Consider the following 20532-nt stretch of genomic DNA (forward strand, 5'->3'; position numbering starts at 1 on the left):
TATAGACATTTATGACATACACAACATACATGACATTTATGGCATAGGGACATATAAGTATTTAGTACTGATACATTTGTGACATAACGGTATTCAAATATACAGTACTGTTACCCCTAGATCCTGACAGAGTATATACATATGATGGGGAGGGGACTGTACATTAGGAGGGGGTGGGTGGGTGGGAGGGAAATATACATACGGCGGGGAGGGAATATATACATGCGGTGGTGAGGAGACTGTCTATTAGGAGGTGGTGGGGGTTTTGGGCATTTACGGTGGCCAGTTTCGAATTGCAGCCTCCCGTAGGTGCTCTTTAAGAGCGGTTTTGAATGTGGGCAGGGATTCACATTCCTTTACAGCTTTGGGTAGGGCGTTCCACATTGTTGTGGCATAATTGCGAAACGTGTTTAGTCCCTTGTTTGAGCCGAATCTGGGTTTAACATGATTTGTTGAGCTTCCTCTGGTGTAGTGGTTGTGGTATTCACTGACCTTTGGGAAGTATTTTGACATGTACATGGGCACCCCGGTCGTATAGTGTATCTTGTAGACCAGGCCCATTGCAAGTTGCTGTACTCTGTCGTCTACTCTAAGCCATCCTAGGTTGGCAAAATGGGCAGGGGTGAGGTGGGTTCTGGGGTTCAGGTCAAGTAGTAGTCTGACCAGTTTGTTTTGTGATGTTTGTAATTTTGTTTTAAGCGCCTTTGAGGTGCTTTGGTACCATGAGGTGCACGCATAGTCATAGTACCCTTGAATGAGTGCTCCTGCCAGAGTCTTCAGGGTATTCTTGTTTACCAGAGAGGAGATCCGGTACAAGAATCTAGTTCGTTGGTTGACTTTTTTTATTACATTGGATGCCATTTTGTCACAGGAAAGATTTGCCTCTAGGATGGAACCCAGGTAGGTAATTTCGTCTTTCCTTGTGACAATATTGTCACCCACTGTAACTGAGAATCCGTCGGTCTTGCTGAGTTTGTTATTTGAACCGAAGAGAATGGACTCTGTTTTGCCCATGTGTAATGATAGTTTGTTATCAGCGAGCCATATGCAGATTTTGCCTAGTTCCGTGCTGAGGGTTTTTTCAACCTGCAATTTGTTCTTGTCAGAGACCAGCAGGGCTGAGTCGTCCGCAAACAGGAACAAGTTGCAGTCACAGGCTGACGACATGTCATTTGCATAAATTAGGAAGAGTAGCGGTCCTAGTATGCTTCCTTGTGGAACACCACAGCTCACTGTGAGGGGGGGGGATAGAGTACCGTTTACCTCTACCATCTGTTCTCTCCCCTCCAGGTAGGATTGCATCCAGCTCACTGATAAGCTATCAAAACCAATTGCTTTTAGCTTGTCCATTAGAATGGAGTGATTGACAGTGTCGAAGGCCTTTTGTAGGTCCAGCATGACCATGCCGCAGTATTTGCCCGCGTCCACCTCTTGTTTGATGTGGTCGTTCAAATAGAGGAGGCATGTGTCAGTGGAGTGGGACGTTCTGAAGCCAGATTGGAATTCGTAGATTAGATTTTTTTCCGCCAAGTACTTTTCGACCTGTTCATAGACTATTTTCTCCATGACTTTCGAGATGGAGGTAAGAATAAAAACAGGGCGGTAGTTGCCTGGGTCTAATTTGCTGCCCTTTTTGTGTAGAGGGGTCACTCTCGCAATTTTGAAGTCCTTGGGGACGTGCCCCTGTTTTATAGAGAGGTTTATTATGTGTGTGATGACTGGGGTGATGGCGGCTGCTGCGTCTCTGAGGAATTTGGAGGGGATGTTGTCATGGCCAGTGGCCTTGTTAGGTTGGAGGGCGCTCAATTTTTTGAGTACCTCATCGGTTGTTACCATTTCAAGTTTGAAGTCGTCTTTGTGGACCCCTAGGTTTTTGTAGTATGCTACTATGTGTTCTAATCTACCCCATAATGCCCTGAGTGGGAGGGTAGTTTGTTTACCAGTGTTGTGGCTATGTTTGTGAAGAAAATGTTTAAGTAATTGGCTACATCCAGCTTGTCTGTGATGAGCGTGTTGTCCGTCTTTATGTTTATGTTTGAGAATCTGGTTTTAAGTTTTTTACTGCAGCCTAGTTGATTATTGAGTAATTTCCAAAGTTCGCGGGGTTTGTTTTTGTTTTCCTCAGTTTTGTCGTTGATGAAATTTCTTTTTGCGGTTCTGATCATGGTGTTTACGTCATTTCTTAGTCTGTTTCTTTGGATTTTTAGTTCAACCACGTGGGCTTGGAGCAGTGGCGGCTCTACCACTAGGGGCGCTAGGGCGCCGACCCACCTGCTGGCCAGCTGCTGTTAAATCAGAGAAGAAGAGAATAAAACTTTTTCGTTTTTGTGTTTTATAGCCCTATAAATAATATAAACATGTTTAAAATTAATAATATTTACTCATTTTAAGTATGTTTGTATTTCCAATGCACAATATAACGTTATTATCTAAATTAAAAAAACACCGTTTTCCAGAGCAGGAAGTGACATCACGTTTTTTATATTTTTTTTATTTTTTCGTATTTCTCGGGGGCAATACGCGATAGCGCTCTGCGTGCGCGTCACAGTTTGATAGCTGTCTCCGTCACAGCCAATCAGTGCATACGGCGTTGTGCGTTGAAATATGACTATTATGTTGGAATCCGAGCGCGATTTGAAGCGGTCTAGCCAGCAGCGTGAACTTCCGTGAAGGATTTTCCATAGCCGCATTTCGCGGAGACGCTCTCTGATTGGCCGACGCCAGTATTTCTTTCCATGGCAGAATTTCACAGAGACGATATCTGATTGGCCGAATCCAATTTCTAGCTTCTAGCTTGGTTGAGATAGTTGTGTTGTTGTGAGATGCATGCAGCTGTTTGCCGTGCCGTGACTGCAAGTTCTTAAGCTTAGGCACTCTTTCAAAGTTGGTTAAGGTTAGAGTTTGTCTTAGAGCATGGCGATAGAACGCCAGGTAGTTTTGCAGTCTGTTCGAGCGGAAATGGACAAAGGTGTACTTGTTGAGTGTTGTGGCAACGAGCTCAGCTGAGCTAACACTTGGCTAACTGCTAACTTGGCCCTGGACGTTCAACTAAACAGTGAGTCTCTCTCTCTCTCTCTCTCTCTCTCTCTCTCTCTCTCTCTCTCTGTATCTGTATCAATCTTGGATGCAATAATAACGTTACTTACCACACTGACTATCTCGATGGCTCATTGATTTAACTACTGCAGCTCTCTCGGATTGAAAATACGTGGATTATGGCTTGTTCAATATCGTCTATGTTTGAATGAATGAATGAATGAGAACTTTATTAACAGATTGCAGAATGGGTACAATACAGTACGGCTCAATACACACAATTGTTAAGGGGATGCAGACCAGAGAAAGACGTTTGTCTTGTTTACATCAGGGTCCCAGATTTTCGATTCATATCGATAGTTTAATAGCTAGCCTTGGCTCGTTTAACAATATGCAAAATATGTGTACAGCCCTGTACTCATACTGAAGTTATTCTTGGTATATAATAGGTCTGATTGTGTAACGAATCGATTCCACGTCGCGCTGTGTGTGAGAGAGAGAAGGAGAGAGGGAGAGATCTGCCTGTGTTTGTAGACGGGCGAGTTTTGTTTCTAACTTTTCTATTTATATATTGTGTTTCAAGTTGTGAATTAGAGTCTAGACTATACTTTATTTGACTGGTTGTGTGTTGTTGTAGTAACAGCTGAGCGACTCATTCATAAGAGCCGATTCATTGCCGTGAGCGTGAGTCGAATCGCTCACGTCTGGCAATGAGTGTTGCGTGGTACTGTACTGTACATGTTTGGTATATGTTTGGTATAGCGCCCCCTAGTGGCGAAACCCACCGGCCGCCACTGGCTTGGAGTTCACTGTTTGAGCTTTTGGAAATATGTGGTGCTGAATGGTATCAACACCTTAAGTGCTGCATTAATGAATGAATGAAAGAATGAATGAAAACTTTATTTAACAGATTGCAGAATGGGTACAATACAGTACGGCTCAATACACACAATTGTTAACACTTTGACGACCGGCTTGGACCCGTCTAATATGGTGCAGGGGACCGCGGAATGTAAACAAACGTGTTGGTTTTGTTTTAACTATGCTTTATAGTATTGCTATCTGTCCATTCTCATTGTCACTTGAGTGCATAAACCGTGCCTTCACAATGGCTTAAAGAAAATAAAAATCCATCGGTTGGTTGTCATTTTATAGCGTTGTGAATATAAGGTGTAACACACTTTTTGTCTAGCATTTTTTCCCGAGAGCTTAGATAATAGGCTAAACGTTGGCGCAGTTATATCAAACGCCATTTCTGCTGTATATATACGAATGAAATAAAACAAACTGCGTAGCATCCGGACTATTACAGAGCATCTATGGATGAAATGGGGGCGGCGGGGAACGCCAATTACTATTATTGATCTGCAATACAGTGTGCGTTCAATATAGCATTTTCATTGACCAATCACGTTACGTTATAAAACAATGTCCAATCCAGCTGTAATTTGGGGTAATATTATCCTACCGTCAGGCCATGTGATCGCCGGCAGCATTTCCTCACCACTCATCGGATTCTGGTAGATCGATATGCACATTGGCTAATCATAAATCCCATTATGCCACGCTGAAAAAAACGCTCGCCAAACTAATCCAAGATGGAGGATGTTCGGCTGGGATGCGTCTCTACAAATCGGAGATGCTTCCAGCTGCAGAACCCCAGAACCACCACAGTAGCCAATAGTACCCAGCTGCAGCTCCGGAGACCAGCGCTTACAAGCCCCGCACATACAAGCCCGCACATAGCAACCCCTCGCTTCCATTGGCTGATTTTGGTCACGTGATTTTGGGTCACGTTGCACGTTGCACTGCGGGATTGATTGATTGATTGATTGAAAACTTTATTAACAGATTGCCGTATGATTTGGGTCACGTTGCACTGCGGGATTGATTGATTGATTGATTGATTGATTCATTGATTCATTGATTCATTGATTGATTGATTGAAAACTTTATTAACAGATTGATTGATTGATTGAAAACTTTATTAACAGATTGCCGAATGGGTACACGTGACCACAGGCCCTGATTGATTGATTGAAAACTTTATTAACAGATTGTAGAATGGGTACACGTGACCTGACCGATTGATTGATTGATTGATTGATTGATTGATTGAAAACTTTATTAACAGATTGCAGATTGGGTACAGTGACCGATTGATTGATTGATTGATTGATTGATTGATTGATTGATTGATTGAAAACTTTATTAACAGATTGCAGAATGCAGTACAGCTCAATACACACAATTGTTAAGGGGATGCAGACCATGCAGTACTGTTACATTTGTGACATACAGTAAATATATACAAGGGGGAGGGAACTGTACATTTATGATGAATTGAAAATGGGGGACCCTGATGTAAACAAGACGGAAGTCTTTCTCTGGTCTGCATCCCCTTAACAATTGTGTGTATTGAGCTGTACTGCAGATATATTTCAATTGCCTTACTTATTTACATAAGTATTATAGGCCTACAGCAGTATTGTACAGACAGTCTGTGTGAAGTCTGTGTGGTTATCCAGCTGCACAAAGGCAGAGCAAGAGGCTCTACAGAGGGTGGTGATGATAAAGCCATGATAAAGACCTTCAATCAGCTGAAGGGGAATCCCTCCAAGCTGCTGTCAGCGCTACACACCTTCGGCCGCTCTGGTATCAGCCATGCATCAAAACGTGCACACGCACTCAGGCGAGTCGCTAACCGTGCTGGGCCAAGTATAGCGGCTCAACCCACCTCTGTTGCCCGTCGTAAAATGAAGCTCGGGGGTCGACGACGGCTCGCTGCGGGGAGGCCGAAGAAAAGTGTGGTGAGCACAGACCATCGCTATAGTTTCCCAACAGGAGTAAAGTCTGGAACGCACCACAGCCTGTCACAAGCAGTAGAGATGTGTCGTAGCAATCCGAAGTGACATTGACCACCAATATAGCATGTACATAAAGACCCAGTGCCTCATCCGTAGCTAATATTGCACTACCACAGGACCTAGCATGTCCTACCATGCTCTGTAAATAACTTATGTACATATACCGATATGCCCTACTCTGTTTACTTGTTTTATTGCACAATGTCGTTCTATTGGATTCTATTATATGTTATTACTATTGTATTATGCACATCTTTGCGGGCACGACCACCCGCATTTAATTTTTTTTTTTTTTTTGATATTTTTTGCACAAATCTCTCCAATATTCAAAACATCTCTTTCCACATCACCATATGCAACTTCCAAGATTTGCCTTTTTCTTTTTTGTAAGAACATACAAAACATGTAAAGGACTCATACAAATACATTAACAACTCAAGTTCAAGTTCAAGTTCTTTAATAGTTGTCATACAGAAGTACAGAATACTTTCATACAAAATGCTTCTTACTGTTACGCTCCAGAGACTGTGCTAGACAAGATAGTATCAAATAACATAATAACATAATATAGCATGAATTTAGAAGAAGAAAATGAGGTCACAGTGTTCGGTAAGCGTCCCAGACACATGTAGGTGTGCATGATAGCATGCATGCATGTGTGTCTCCAACATATGTATGTGGGTACGTGTATTGATTGATTGATTGATTGAATTGATTGATTGATTGATTGAAAAGTTTATTAACAGATTGCAGAATGGGTACAACTGACATGGAAAATAAAAAAGACTTACGAAAAAAAGAAAAATACTATACTATACATTGTGCGTATACATCCCTGATATATATACTTTGCATGTAGACCGATCTACCTGCGAGCAGGTATGTGCTGCATCCTCTATCGGGATGCCACCCTTCTCCATATTGCATGTGAGAGAAAGCGTCCCAGACACATGTAGGTGTGCATGATAGCATGCATGCATGTGTGTCTCCAACATATGTATGTGGGTACGTGTATTGATTGATTGATTGAATTGATTGATTGATTGATTGAAAAGTTTATTAACAGATTGCAGAATGGGTACAGTACAGTACATCTCAATACATACAATTGTTAAGGGGATGCAGACCAGAGAAAGACTTTCATCTTGTTTACATCAGGGTCCCCCATTTTCAATTCATCATAACATATATGACATACATGACATACAGATAGACAGTACTGCTACATCTATACATTTATGACATATCAGATTTGCAAATACAGTACTGTTTGTGATACAAAAGTGTCCAGAAAAGGAGTGTATATACATTTGGCGTAGAAACTGTACATTGGAGGAGGTTGGTGGGGTGGGGTTGGGTGGGTTGGGTGAGGGCTGTGTACGTAAGCATGTGTACATGCCTCACATGTGTGTGTGTGTGCATCTTCCAGGTATGCGACTGTACTCCTATCTCTTGTGTGTGTCTCGTATCCATGTGTGCCTCCGCCCCCTATGTGAGTGTATATCTCAGGTGTGCATATATATGTGCGTCTCAGCTACGTATGTGTGTGTCTCCTATGTACATGTATATCCCCCATATGTGTCAGTGAGAGCCTATACCTCAACTATGTGTATATGTAGGTGTGTGTATGCCTATTTCCTATAAGTGAGTATGTGCATGTATGTGTGCCCCTGACATGTATAACTTAGCCTTGTGCATATGAGTGTGTGTAAACCTATTATGTACACATACGAATATGTGTATCCTAGATACTTGTATGCGGCTAAACATGCACATATGAGAGTGTGATAGAGACAGTGACCATTCCATAGATATACCATCCGGACATAAAATCCATGTACATACATATATAACACATTATAAAGTACAAGTACCATCAGATCAGATCCCCTTTTTCATATTCATCCTTGATATCATTGTAACCCCACCTTAATCATTTGTCCCCAGACCGTTCAGTCAGGTGTAGAAAACTGTCCCATAAACGTGTATGCAAATAAACAACTTGTGACAAATAAAACTCTTGACTTGACCACCAGCCTCTCTATCTAAATGTTATATTGTTAACTGTCTAGTTAGGCATTAACTGTGTTAATCTAAATGTTATATTGTTAACTGTCTAGTTAAGGCATTAACTGGGTTAATTAATCTAAATGTTATATTGTTAACTGTCTAGTTAAGGCATTAACTGGGTTAAGTGGGGAGTGCGTCATGGTACAGTTTCAGTAAGTGGGGAGTGTAAACAAGTTGAACGCGTCACGTGAAATAACGTTACGTGAATAAACATATAACGTTACAATGTACAGTTTCTGACAGCTGGCTGTGTTGTGAAATGTGCATAACGTTATGAATAAACCGCGAAGTCACGCGAAATAACGTTATAAACGCGAATCTGGTAGTATATTTATTTGTATCTTCTTGAGATGATAACATTAACATCCGCATTTTACCGCATGGCGAGCTAAACCAATCAGAGAGGGGCTTCGCTCAACCAATCAAAGAGGGGGCTGCAGAAATGGAGCCCAACCAATCAGAGAGGCGTCTGCAGAACTTCAGCCATTGGGTGGGACCCAAATCACGTGACCAAAATCAGCCAATGGAAGCGAGGGGTTGCTATGTGCGGGCTTGTATGTGCGGGGCTTGTAAGCGCTGGTCTCCGGAGCTGCAGCTGGAAGCATCTCTTCCAGCTGCAGAACCCCAGAATCACCACAGTAGCGGCGCTTAAGAGACCCCTCGCTTCCATTGGCTGATTTGGGTCACGTGATTTGGGTCCCACCCAATGGCTGAGACCCCTCGCTTCCATTGGCTGATTTGGGTCACGTGATTTGGGTCCCACCCAATGGCTGAGGTCCTCCGGCCGCTCGCTTCCATTGGCTGATTTGGGTCACGTGATTTGGGCGACGCTAGTATACGGAAGTGGCTCTCAAGGTGACGATTAGACAACACTTTATGTTGTCAGTAGATGGCAGCATTGGTTTAAAATTAAAAGGTGAAAATGTTGAAAACTACAATAATGCATTTCCCAAGAGCGTTAGCTGGTAAAGACACAATGACATGATGCAAATATTTTACATTGCAAAATTAGCTGGAATGCTGCCATCAGATTAGGTTAAAGGGGCATTTCACCAAAACAACAGCGGCAATTTATTTACAAATAATCTCACACACATCCAAAAACTCTAAACAGTTTTGCAAATATTAATTTAGTTTGACAGTTATTGAGAGTAATGAGTTTTAATATGGCAACCAGTAATGTCATCGGGGACACTGAATCCTTGTGTTGTGTTAATCACAGCTCAATTAAATGATAAGGTAGCAGTCCCTATAAAACAAGATATTGCTATTTCATCTACATCATGGTGCTGTGATTAACACAAGGATACAATGTCCCCGATGACATCACTGAGGGCCATATTCAAACTAATTTACTCTCAATAACTATCAAACTAAATGAATGTGTGCAAAACTGTTTCGAGTTTTTGGGATGTGCGTGAGATTATGTGCAAAATATATCAACATCGTTTTAGTTGTTTTTTCCCCTTTAATATGTACAAAGTCATTCAAATGTGACCGTATAAGACAAATTCCCCTCCTCAGTTTTCAATAGACTAAGTTTTCCGAAATGGTAAATGTCATTGTCAAGTGCTCATATTGGTATTCAGTATCATGAGTTCAGTATTTATCAGTACTCGTGAAAGTATTGACACCTGTCCCTGTTAAGCAAAACAAGAAATTGCATCAGACAAAATAACGTGTTGGACGTTGCAGATTTTAAACGTTTTATTTTGATCATGAGAAACATAATCAAGGAAAAGGAAAAAAAGATATCTTGAGAAACACAGATTGAAACATGACAGAGCTTCTGAAAGCTCTGAGTAAAGCAGATACTGCAAACCAGAACATGGGAGCAGTAGAAAACAAAATCACAGTGAATAAAGGAACAACTGAACAAGACAAAACAAGTGCTTCGTTAAGTCAAGTCAAGTCAAGTCAAGTAATTTATTTATATAGCACGTTTAAAAGCACAAGAGCCAACCAAAGTGCTGTACAATCAAAGCTTAAAATCAATGTCCTAATATAAAATACACAAATACAAAAATACAAAAAGGCACAGCAGGACAAGACAGTCCATTCAGAGAATAGGACAGTAGGACAACACACGGATAGGGGAACACAAAGTACAGTAGCACACAGGGGACAGAGGAGCATAAGAAGATATACAGGAGGGGGGGGGGGCAGGATAAAATTACATGGGAGTGTGTGAGTTAGGGTGTGGGAGAATCAGGGTTTATTGAAGGCCAGGGAATAGAAGTGGGTTTTTAGACGGGCCTTAAATGTCTCCAGTGAGGGGGCAGATCGGATCTCCAGGGGAAGCTGGTTCCATAGCTTGGGGGCCACGGCCTTGAAGGAGCGATCGCCTCTCTTTTTGAGTCTGGTGCGGGGGGGGGACCAGCCGAGCCTGGTTGGAGGATCTTAGTGACCTGGGTGCTGCGTAGGGGGTGATGAGCTCGGTGATGTATAAGGGTGCTGCACCCGATAGTGCTTTAAAGGTGAGGAGGAGGATTTTAAAGTCTATTCTAAATGGGACTGGGAGCCAGTGTAGGGAGGCTAGGACTGGTGTGATGTGCTCTCTCTTTCTGGTACCGGTAAGGAACCTAGCTGCAGAGTGCTGGACCATTTTGAGGCGGGACATGGCTGCCTGACTGATGCTGGTGTAGAGGGCATTGCAGTAGTCAAGGCGTGAGGTGATGAATGCATTGACTACCGTTTCCAGGTCGACGAGTGAAAGGATTGGTTTTATTTTACTGATGTTGCAGAGTTGAAAGAAGCATGATTTGACTACGGCATTTACCTGCCGGTCGAATTTGAGCTCTGGGTCAAAGATTACACCCAGGCTCTTGACGTGGGGTTTGAGGTGGGTGGAGAGTTGTCCTAGGCTGTTGGAGAGTGTTTTGGTGGAAGAGGGGGGGCCAAACAAAATGATCTCCGTTTTATTTTCATTTAGCTGTAAGAAGTTGAGGGCCATCCAGCTTTTTATGTCTCTGAGACAGTTTTTAAGAGAGTCTAGGTTAGCTGTGTCAGAGGGGTTGAGGGGAAGGTAGATTTGGGAGTCATCGGCATAAAAGTGATATGAAACTGACCGAAAAGGAGCGGCCGCTCAAGTAGGATGCGAACCAGTTTAGGGCAGACCCCCCAATACCTAGCCTGTGTTCGAGACGATCGACCAGGGTGGAGTGGTCGACCGTGTCGAACGCGGCAGAGAGGTCCAGGAGGAGGAGCATGGCACAGCTACCCGAGTCGATGGTGAGAAGCAGGTCATTGTAGATTTTGACTAGCGCTGTCTCAGTGCTGTGCCCTGCCCTGAAACCTGACTGGAATTTGTCTAGGAGGTTGTTGTGATGTAGGAAGGGGAGGAGCTGTGCCAGGACAGCCTTTTCTAAAATCTTAGATAGGAAGGGTAGTTTGGATATGGGCCTGTAATTATTGAAAAGAGCAGGGTCTAGGTTAGGTTTTTTTTAGGAGGGGCTCAACCATGGCGTGCTTAAGGGAGGAGGGAACAAAGCCAGATTCCAGAGAGCTGTTTATGATAGACAAAATACTGGGGCCTACTATGTCCATGGAGTCTTTTAGAAGATGGGTAGGGAGGGCATCAAGGGGGGATGTGACGGTCCGCATGCCTGCCACCAGCTCTCTGAGAGTGGTTAGAGAGATGGGTTGGAAGTTGTTCAAAAGAGCTGGGCAGGAGGGGTGGGAGGGAGGGGGAAGTGGGCAGGAGGGCTGGGCAGGAGGGGGGGTCCGACAGGGGGGCTGGGCAGGCGGGGGGGCCGGGCAGGGGGGCTGGGTAAGAGGGGGGGTGGAGGAGGACGATGAGATGGCTAATCTAATGGTTTCCACCTTCCTAATGAAGAAGTTTAGGAATTCTTCACATTTGGAGGGGGAGGCATCGGGGCAGGGGGCGGGAGGAGGGGAGGTGAAAGAGTTAATGGTCGAAAAAAGGACTCTGGGATTGTGACAATTTTTGGCAATTATTTCTGAGAAGTGCCTTTCTCTCGCCACCTTAACTGCCTCTTGATACTGTTTGAGGTGATGTTTAAGGATCTCATAGTGGATCTGCAGTTTATTGTGTTTCCACCTGCGCTCGGCCTGTCTGCAATGTCTCCTTAAAGCTCTGGTGTTCTCATCAAGCCAGGGCTGAGATCTAGGTCTGGGCCTTTTGAGTTTAAGAGTCGAGAGTCGAGTATGGAGGAGCATGAAGAATTGAACATTGAGATAAGGATCTCAGTGCTGTGCTGGGCAGGAGAGGCCTCAATACTGCAGGTGTTAGGGGCAGCTATATAGGCATCACGGAACTTAATGGCAGTGGAGGGGTTAATGTGGCGAGAGGAACGCGCTGGGACAATAGCTTTGGAAATGGGGACAAAACACAGAGCATCAAAAGAGATCAGTGAATGGTCTGAAAGGACTGGGTCATCTATTTCCATTATGTCGATGGAGAAACCTGCTGTTAAAACTAAATCTAAAATGTGGCCGAGTAGGTGAGTACATTCCTCTAGGGCAAAATATAGCCATACAACTACACATACATAAGCATCCACACAGAAGCCAAAGACCAGGGCCCTGTTTCTTGTACGTGGTTCAACTAAGTCGATCAAGATGTCATTATCCAGCTTCAGTTAACCCGATGTTTGAAGCCGGGATTTTCCTGTTTCACGAAGGTGGATTCAGTCTCGTTAACTCAAGCCAGACTTGCGACTCAGGCTAAATGCGCGCGGCCGTTTTAGGTGAAAAGCCAGCACGTATCGATGGCAGAGATCCTGATTCTCAACGGCATTGATTGATTAATTGATTTAAGACTTTATTGACAGATTGCAATACGGCTCAATCGCCTCGCCGACAAGTTAAATGCGTTATCTATAGGCTAATTCTAAGTCCCTCATTACCTCAATCAATCAGATTATATTTCTTTAAACTTGCCTGCTGGATTGAATAATCAAATGAGATCTTGCTAGCGAAAATAATTAGTTAACTGTTATACAGAATTACGATACGGCTCTCTTACCCATTGATTGATGTATAGTCAATCTTTAACTTATCTCCAATGTGGTCTAACGGGTTGTTCTTTTGACTTTCACACGGACGACCGGGGTTCAAGACCCTAGTCGTCTCCTTCTTTTTGCAATATAGGAATAATTCAATTTGGTGCACGTTGAGAGCTATATAAAGAATGACATCCTCAATGCATGTAGATTTATAATATTTTAACTTAAAACCAGGCTACTTTGGCGTATAATCATTAATATTATATTCAAAAAAATCATATTGGAAACACCGGAATTTGAACCCCGGTCGCTGGGTTGGCAGGCTTGAGCACTACCGCTGGGCCACTGGGCCAGATGGGATAAATTCATTGTTTATACATTAATGAACGAGAGACCCGTGTTTAGAATATCCTTTGTTTTGAATGAAGTTTATCTCTTTATCCTCATTCATTAATGTGACGTCAACGGCTCATTCAATTTCTCAAATCCGTCAAACAGCGCATCTCATCAGACATCTTAATCCCAGTTACAATTAAAATAACCACATAATGTGTACATCGCACGAGCGAGCGCCACCGTCGCCACGGTATATATAACGTGCATTATTTAGGACAAAGTGAATTTAGTATCAGCATTTTGGGTCTATTTTACATTTCAAAAGCCCCCTCTGGAAGAATGGAGCACAAAAACGTAATTCAGAATGGTATAATGCAGATCGTAGACTGTGGGAATAGTTTCAGGAAACGAGCTGTCACTTTCTTTGCGGGGGCGTGGCTCTGCGTGATCCGGCTAACTTGAACTTGAACTCTGCTTTCGAGCAGGCTCAAACTTTTGGATCTGTTGTCATGGTGATTTGGAAAATCCACGTACATGAAACCGGAAAGTCCGGCTAACTCAGTTATCCAGCTAAAGTTATCCGGCTAACTCAGTTATCCAGGTACAAGAAACAGGGCCCAGAGCACCTTGAAATGTCCCGGGAGGCAGAGAGGGTTAGCCTTAATCTGCTTTCTTGACGAAAATATGCGATCTCCTGATTAGGTGACGAGAGAAAGTCCTGAACTGTGTAAAAACATCTTCTATCTATGAATCACAGTAAACTATAGACACTGCCTCTTTAGTAAAGTATTTAAATACAGTAGTACAAGTACTTTCTTTCCTCCCCTGGGTTCTCTACTTTCTTTGTTACTGTACCTATTATAATGAATATTTGGTAGCATCAAGTTATTCAGTTTTCATATTAACAACTGTAATCATGGGTTTTATAGGTTTTCATTGCATTATCATTTCATATATATAACTTTGCTCATGAAATGATAATTACTGCAGATTTACTTTGACACCAATGTCCAGCAATGAAGTCAGGGTCTTTCTGAGACATAAAAGAAACTGGTAAGAAACCAGCCTTCAAACAAATTAGTAAATCAAATCAGTGAAATAACGAGAGAGAGAGAGAGAGAGAGAGAGAGAGAGAGAGAGAGAGAGAGAGAGAGAGAGATAGAGAGAGAGAGAGAGAGAGAGAGAGAGAGGAGAACGAGAGAGATTTTTTAACAACTCTTTGTTCCCCCGTCCACTCCAGCTCTTGTGTTCGCCGGGGCCTCTTTTAGAGTGGGCTTTAAGGAGGGAGGAGGAGGAGAGAGAGAGGAAATGAGAGAGAGAGAGAGAGAGAGAGAGAGAGAGAGAGAGAGAGAGAGAGAGAGAGAGAGAGAGAGGGAAATGAAAGAGTGAGAGAGAGAAAGAGAGAGTGTTTTATTGAGTATGTTTACCATTTTGCCTGTCTCTCTTTGTGCTTATGAGTTTTAGTGGGGTTTCCTTGACAAAGTAAGCTAATTAGAGGTAGTTGATGACGATAGAAAGTCCTGAACTAAGTAAAAAAAAACATCTTCTATATGAATCACAGTAAAATAGACACTGTCTCTTTAAAGCGACTCCTCCCCTGGACAGCTAGAACCAGGAAGCACCTCCCACCCCGTGACGCGTTCAGAGTTTACTCTACAACCAGGAAGCACCTCCCACCCACACGATCACTCTTCCTGAGAAAACAAAACTTAGGAGTGTCGTTGTCTTTGTAGAATAAAATGGCGCAGCAAGGAGTTGATCTGGACCGGGACCAGTTCTGCTGTTCTATCTGTCTGGATCTACTGAAGGATCCGGTAGCTATTCCCTGTGGACACAGCTACTGTATGGGCTGTATTACAGACTGCTGGGATCACGGTGATCAGAAGGGGATCTACACATGTCCCCAGTGCAGGGAGACTTTTACTCCGAGGCCTGTTCTGAAGAAAAACAACATGCTGGCTGAAGTGATGGAACAACTAATGAAGACAGGACTCCAAGCTGCTCCTCCTGATCACTGTTATGCTGGACCTGGAGATGTGGCCTGTGATGTCTGCACTGGGAGAAAGCAGAACGCCCTCAAGTCCTGCCTGGTATGTCTGGCTTCTTACTGTGAAACTCACCTCCAGCCTCACTATCAATCTGATACCTTTAAGAAACACAAGCTGGTCAAAGCCTCCACACGGCTTCAGGAGAACACCTGCTCTCGTCATGATGAAGCTATGAAGATTTTCTGTCGTACTGATCAGCAGTGCATCTGTTATTTGTGTTCCATGGATGAACATAAAGGCCATGATACAGTCTCAGCTGCAGCAGAAAGGACGGAGAGACAGAAAGAGCTTGGCATGAGTCAGCAGAAAATCCACCAGAGAGTCCAGGGGAGAGAGAAGCAACTCTCAATCGCTCTGCTGATAAAGCAGTGGAGGACGGTGAGAGAATCTTTACTGAGCTAATACGCTCCTTGGAGACGAGGCGCTCTGAGCTGAAGAAGGTCATCAGAGCCCAACAGAGGACCACAGTGACTCAGGCTGAAGAACTGCAGAAGATACTGGAGCAGGAGATAGCGGACCTGAGGAGGAGAGCCACTGAGCTGGAGCAGCTCTCACACACAGAGGACCACATCCACTTTCTACAGAGTTACCCCCCCCTCTCAAGTCCCAGTGGGTCTACAGCAGTGGCGTCGTTAGCCCTGGGCTTCCGGGGCTTTAGCCCCGGATGTTTTTCTCCTAGCCCCGGATCTAAAAAAAAAAAAAAAAAAAAAAAGTTTACATTTTTTTTTTTTTTTTTTTACTTTTTTTTTTTTTTTTATGTCAGCATCCCCATTGTCTTTGCTGAATGTTTGTTAGTGTTTGGTATTTTTTGTTGGTTTTTAGTACTTTTAAACATTTTTAGTAAGTAGTTTTCATTTGATCCTATAATTTTTCATTCACCGATTTGTGGACTTTTTTTTTAGTGTCCTGAAAGGCGCCTTATAAATCAAATGCATTATTATTATTATTATTATTATTATTATTATTATTATTATTATTATTATTATTATTATTATTATTATTATTATTATTATTATTATTATTATTATTATTATTATTATTATTATTATTATTATCATCATCATCCAGGAGGGAAAAGACACTTTGGATAGTAGGGACTGCATCTCTGCCTGTCCTGACCAGGAAACACTTTGCAACTGTGATCTCCTCTGGCAATAGTTGGATATTGTAATGTGTGGCGAGGGGTTGCAGCAATTCCACTGAGAGAAACTGGTCTGAGGCTGGATAACATGCCTGTATGCCTCTCATAAGTTGTTATCCAACTCATGAGAACCTGCTCTCAAGCTCTGGATAGAACAGTCTCTGTCTCAGCTGATCTCCTGAGCTGAGGTCTGAGCTTGTGCCACAAGATGCCATTACATATGGCCTTTGTCCTGTCATACATGTCCACTGCCATCTCTGAGGTGCGATAACCTTTGAGTGTGTCCTGCACTGTGCTTTTAAATAGTACAGATAGGTATTGAAGATGTGCACTTTAACGCAGCAGCACCTGGAGCCTCCATACCCATGTCCAGTGTCCACTGACAAAGACATGCTCATGATACTGTGATAAACTATAATAAGCTTTAATCGAACCCTGGTTCATTTCCTCGGATAGTCCGGTTGGTTTGGGGTGGTGTGAAAGCTCATTCACTCTTGCAAGTGAACCCTGCATTTGAGATGTGAATGCAAAGCGGACCAAAGGCAGGAAAATACCCAAAAATCTAATATCTTTTTTATGAGACTTTTTTTTTCGATTGCTTAAGCATGATTTTTAAAACGGGGCCCGGTGTTTCAAAACACACAATTAGCACAACCACACACACACAATTATCAGAACACCTCAGATCCTTTGCTAAATTAAACACTTGTCAAAACCATACACTAATTTAAAAAAACTACATTTTGTTACTATATGAAACACACGTTTATATGACTTAATTCTGTTTGAACCAGTTACTCACACTGCTGTGCTTAACCTAAAACACATTTAGCTATTCTACTTCTCAGTGATTAGAGTACTGTAAGTGAAGTACGCAGAGAATGTGCAAATATACAATAAATTCACCAAACACTACACAAGACCAATGCTGTAGACTGATGAAAATATTATTTATTTATCTACATATACCCAAATCAATGATGCAGACTGCTGGAAAAAAAACATTTTCTCTCCATATACCCAAATCAATGATGCAGACTGATGAAAATATAAATTTTCTCGCCATATAACCAAATCAGTCAACATTTCAACATGGAGAATCACAACAAAACATGTCCCAGTTTTCATGCTACTATGTGCATAACACTGTAAGCTCAGCAGATATCAGACAAACATAAAATACTGTATCCAGTAGGCCTACAGGTTAAAATTACAGTAAAACAAAAACAATTTTGAAAAAATTTAAATAGAGTACAGAAAATACTAGACATTATCTCTTTGCCTAGCTGGATCTGGCAAGATACTTTTTTGCTCTGTGTATTGTTTTGCAAAAAGTGTGAGGCTGACATTGTGCTTATAGAGGTGCAAATCTGGGCCAATGTTTTGCTCCTTGAGTGTAATGTTTTGATAATTGTGTAATACTTTTGATTTGAGTGTTTATGCAATTGAAGAAAACTGTAAAGACTAGAGATTAACTGTTTATTTCTTTTGTACATAGGCTGTGCATATGTTTGTTTGTTTGTTTATTTGCTTATGTGTATGATTCTTAACTGTTTTTATTTTGTTATTGGTGTATATGTGTGTATGTATGTACAGTATATGTATATATATATATGTGTATATATGTATATTTGTACTCCTGTTGGGGCCTCTTGGACCAGATCAATGTTTTATCTGGCTAAATAAAGGTTAAATAAATAAATAAGAAACTGATGATTTGGTCCTGTTAACTTTGAATTTTCTATGGGGACTGCCCAGATCCCTCTCATGGACATGGACCTCACTTTGAGAACCTCTAATGATTCTAGTTCTTCAGTATTCATCTCTAATTACTCTAAAATTGCGTATTACTGTGTTTAAAAAAAAAAAAAAAAAGAAAAAGGGGGGGGGGGGAAACCCCCCTCCACCCCCCTGGGCTGAAGCCCCCAATGTTTTCTAACCCTAAAAACGCCCCTGGTCTACAGACTCACCCAGCATCAGTGTCCTTCCTCTCCTGTACTTTGCAGATGTGACTGAGGTTGTGTCTAAGCTGAGAGACAAACTAGAGGACGTTCTGAAAGAGCAGTGGCCCATAATCTCAACAACGGTGAATACTGTTAATCTTTTACTGCCACCAGAGCCCAAGACCAGAGCTGACTTCTTACAATATTCCTCTCAGATCACACTGGACCCAAACACAACACACACACGTCTGTCTTTGTCTGAGGGGAACAGAAAAGCAACACAGATGCATCATATCCAGTTATATCCTAATCACCCAGAAAGATTTATTGAATGGCATCAGGTTCTGGGTAGAGAAGGTCTGACTGGACGCTGTTACTGGGAGGTGGAGTGGAGTGGAGAGGTTTATGTAGCAGCCTCCTACAAAGATATTAGTAGAACAGGCATTAAGGAGAACTGTGTATTTAGATGCTATTCCAAATCCTGGGCTTTAGATTATTACACACAAAGTAATTACACATTCAGACACAATAACGAGAGCATAACAGTACCAGGCCCCCGGTCCTCCAAAATAGGAGTGTACCTGGATCACAGGGCAGGTACTCTGTCCTTCTACAGTGTCTCTGACACAATGACCCTCCTGCACAGAGTCAACACCACATTCACTCAGCCTCTCTATCCTGGGCTTCGGCTTCTATATTCAGACTTCTGTTCACACCCTGCAGCTGAGTTTTGTGAGCTGAAGTAGAGATCAGTGACATTCACAGCTCCTCTACCCAGGGTTTGGGGTTTAAATTGATCTTGAAGATGCTGAGTTGTGAAAGATGAGGTAATTAGGACTCACATTCACTCAGTCACTCTATCATTGTTCTGAGGGACACACACATACACTATGTTTTTCTTTGTTTCTAGTTTCTTGCCTACCGGGGTAACGTTTGTTTGATTAGATCTTTGCATATTCACATATTTGATTCCTATCTTCAATACTTCTGTCCCTTTGCATGCAGGGGAGTCAAAATCTTTATTTTCATACTCCGGGTAGGCTGGACAACAAATTATGCAACCATTGTGTATTAGTATTTTATCACCTTTGGTCATTTTGAATTACTGTGGGATTTGGGTCTGTCCCTTCTCTCTCTGTTCCAGGGGGGGTTGGTAACAATGTGGGGGCCGGACCTCCATGGGGAGGTTGATTCAGCCTATAACCTTCTCCCTCACCTCTTATCTCTGGGCAGCCGGGACACTTCATACAGGACAGTCTTCTATCTTCAAGGCCTTCGGTTGAACCCATAGCCAGGATGTGGGGCATGGGTCAGTCGTAAATGCAACTATTTAGTTTTAGAACAGACCCATCTGCGTTATCAAAAGAGCTCAAGGAGAGAGAGAGTTGTTCTTCTGGTGGCAGACTTTGAGGGAGACAGACCTAGATAGGAGCTGGTTTAGGAAGAATGACCATTCATTGAATATTGTGCATTTTGTCTTTTGTTCTTTTATATAAATAAACGTGGACATCTAAACCCAGAAGGACCCGTGTGGATATTTGCTTGAAACTTGCCGTTTCACCGACTGAACCTCAATATAGAACTTTGAAAACAATGCAAAGGAATTTACTTGAACTCACTATTTCCATGTGCTACACGAGGAATTCAGTCGAAATCTAACATTAAAATTCAATAGTGTTCAAATTAAACGAGTTAGAGTTCATAGAAACATAAGTATACTCTACAGTATCAATTATACAAATATGTGTGTATGTACAGCCCACCCTGTTATAAATATACTAACTATGCTAAGTCTATTCACGGTACAAATATAACTAACTCTGTTATGTCTACTACATTTACATTTACATTTAGTCATTTAGCTGACGCTTTTATCCAAAGCGACTTACAAGTTCTGTACGACAAGTCATCAGGAAGGGCACAACTCTATCAGCTGAGTAACAATGTTCATAAAGTGTTGAGTGCTACAGTGTAGGTTAGTTTATTAGGACAAGTGCATGGCATGACAGTAAGGTTAGTTAGGGTTAGATTTTTGATTTTTTGATTTTTTTTTTAAATTCAGATAATGGTTGAAGAAGTGCGTCTTTAGTCGACGGCGAAAGATTGGACGGGTTTCGGCTGTCC

At 42.3% G+C, this 20532-nt stretch overlaps 1 protein-coding gene across 1 annotated transcript in view; it reads left to right on the forward strand.

Annotated features, from left to right (window-relative positions):
* Nucleotides 1-15015: 15015 nt before the first annotated feature.
* Nucleotides 15016-20532, forward strand: part of LOC311236314 (uncharacterized protein) — a gene marked incomplete at both ends in the record, with an annotated part of 70958 nt that continues 65441 nt past the window's right edge. The window contains 3 exon segments of the mRNA XM_084338390.1: nucleotides 15016-15667; nucleotides 15670-15935; nucleotides 15938-15955. Coding sequence (XP_084194516.1) covers nucleotides 15016-15667; nucleotides 15670-15935; nucleotides 15938-15955 — 936 coding nt within the window.

The sequence above is a fragment of the Notolepis coatsorum genome (genome assembly GCF_963971535.1).
Source record: "Notolepis coatsorum genome assembly, contig: SUPER_10_unloc_1, whole genome shotgun sequence".
NCBI lineage: Eukaryota > Metazoa > Chordata > Actinopteri > Aulopiformes > Paralepididae > Notolepis > Notolepis coatsorum.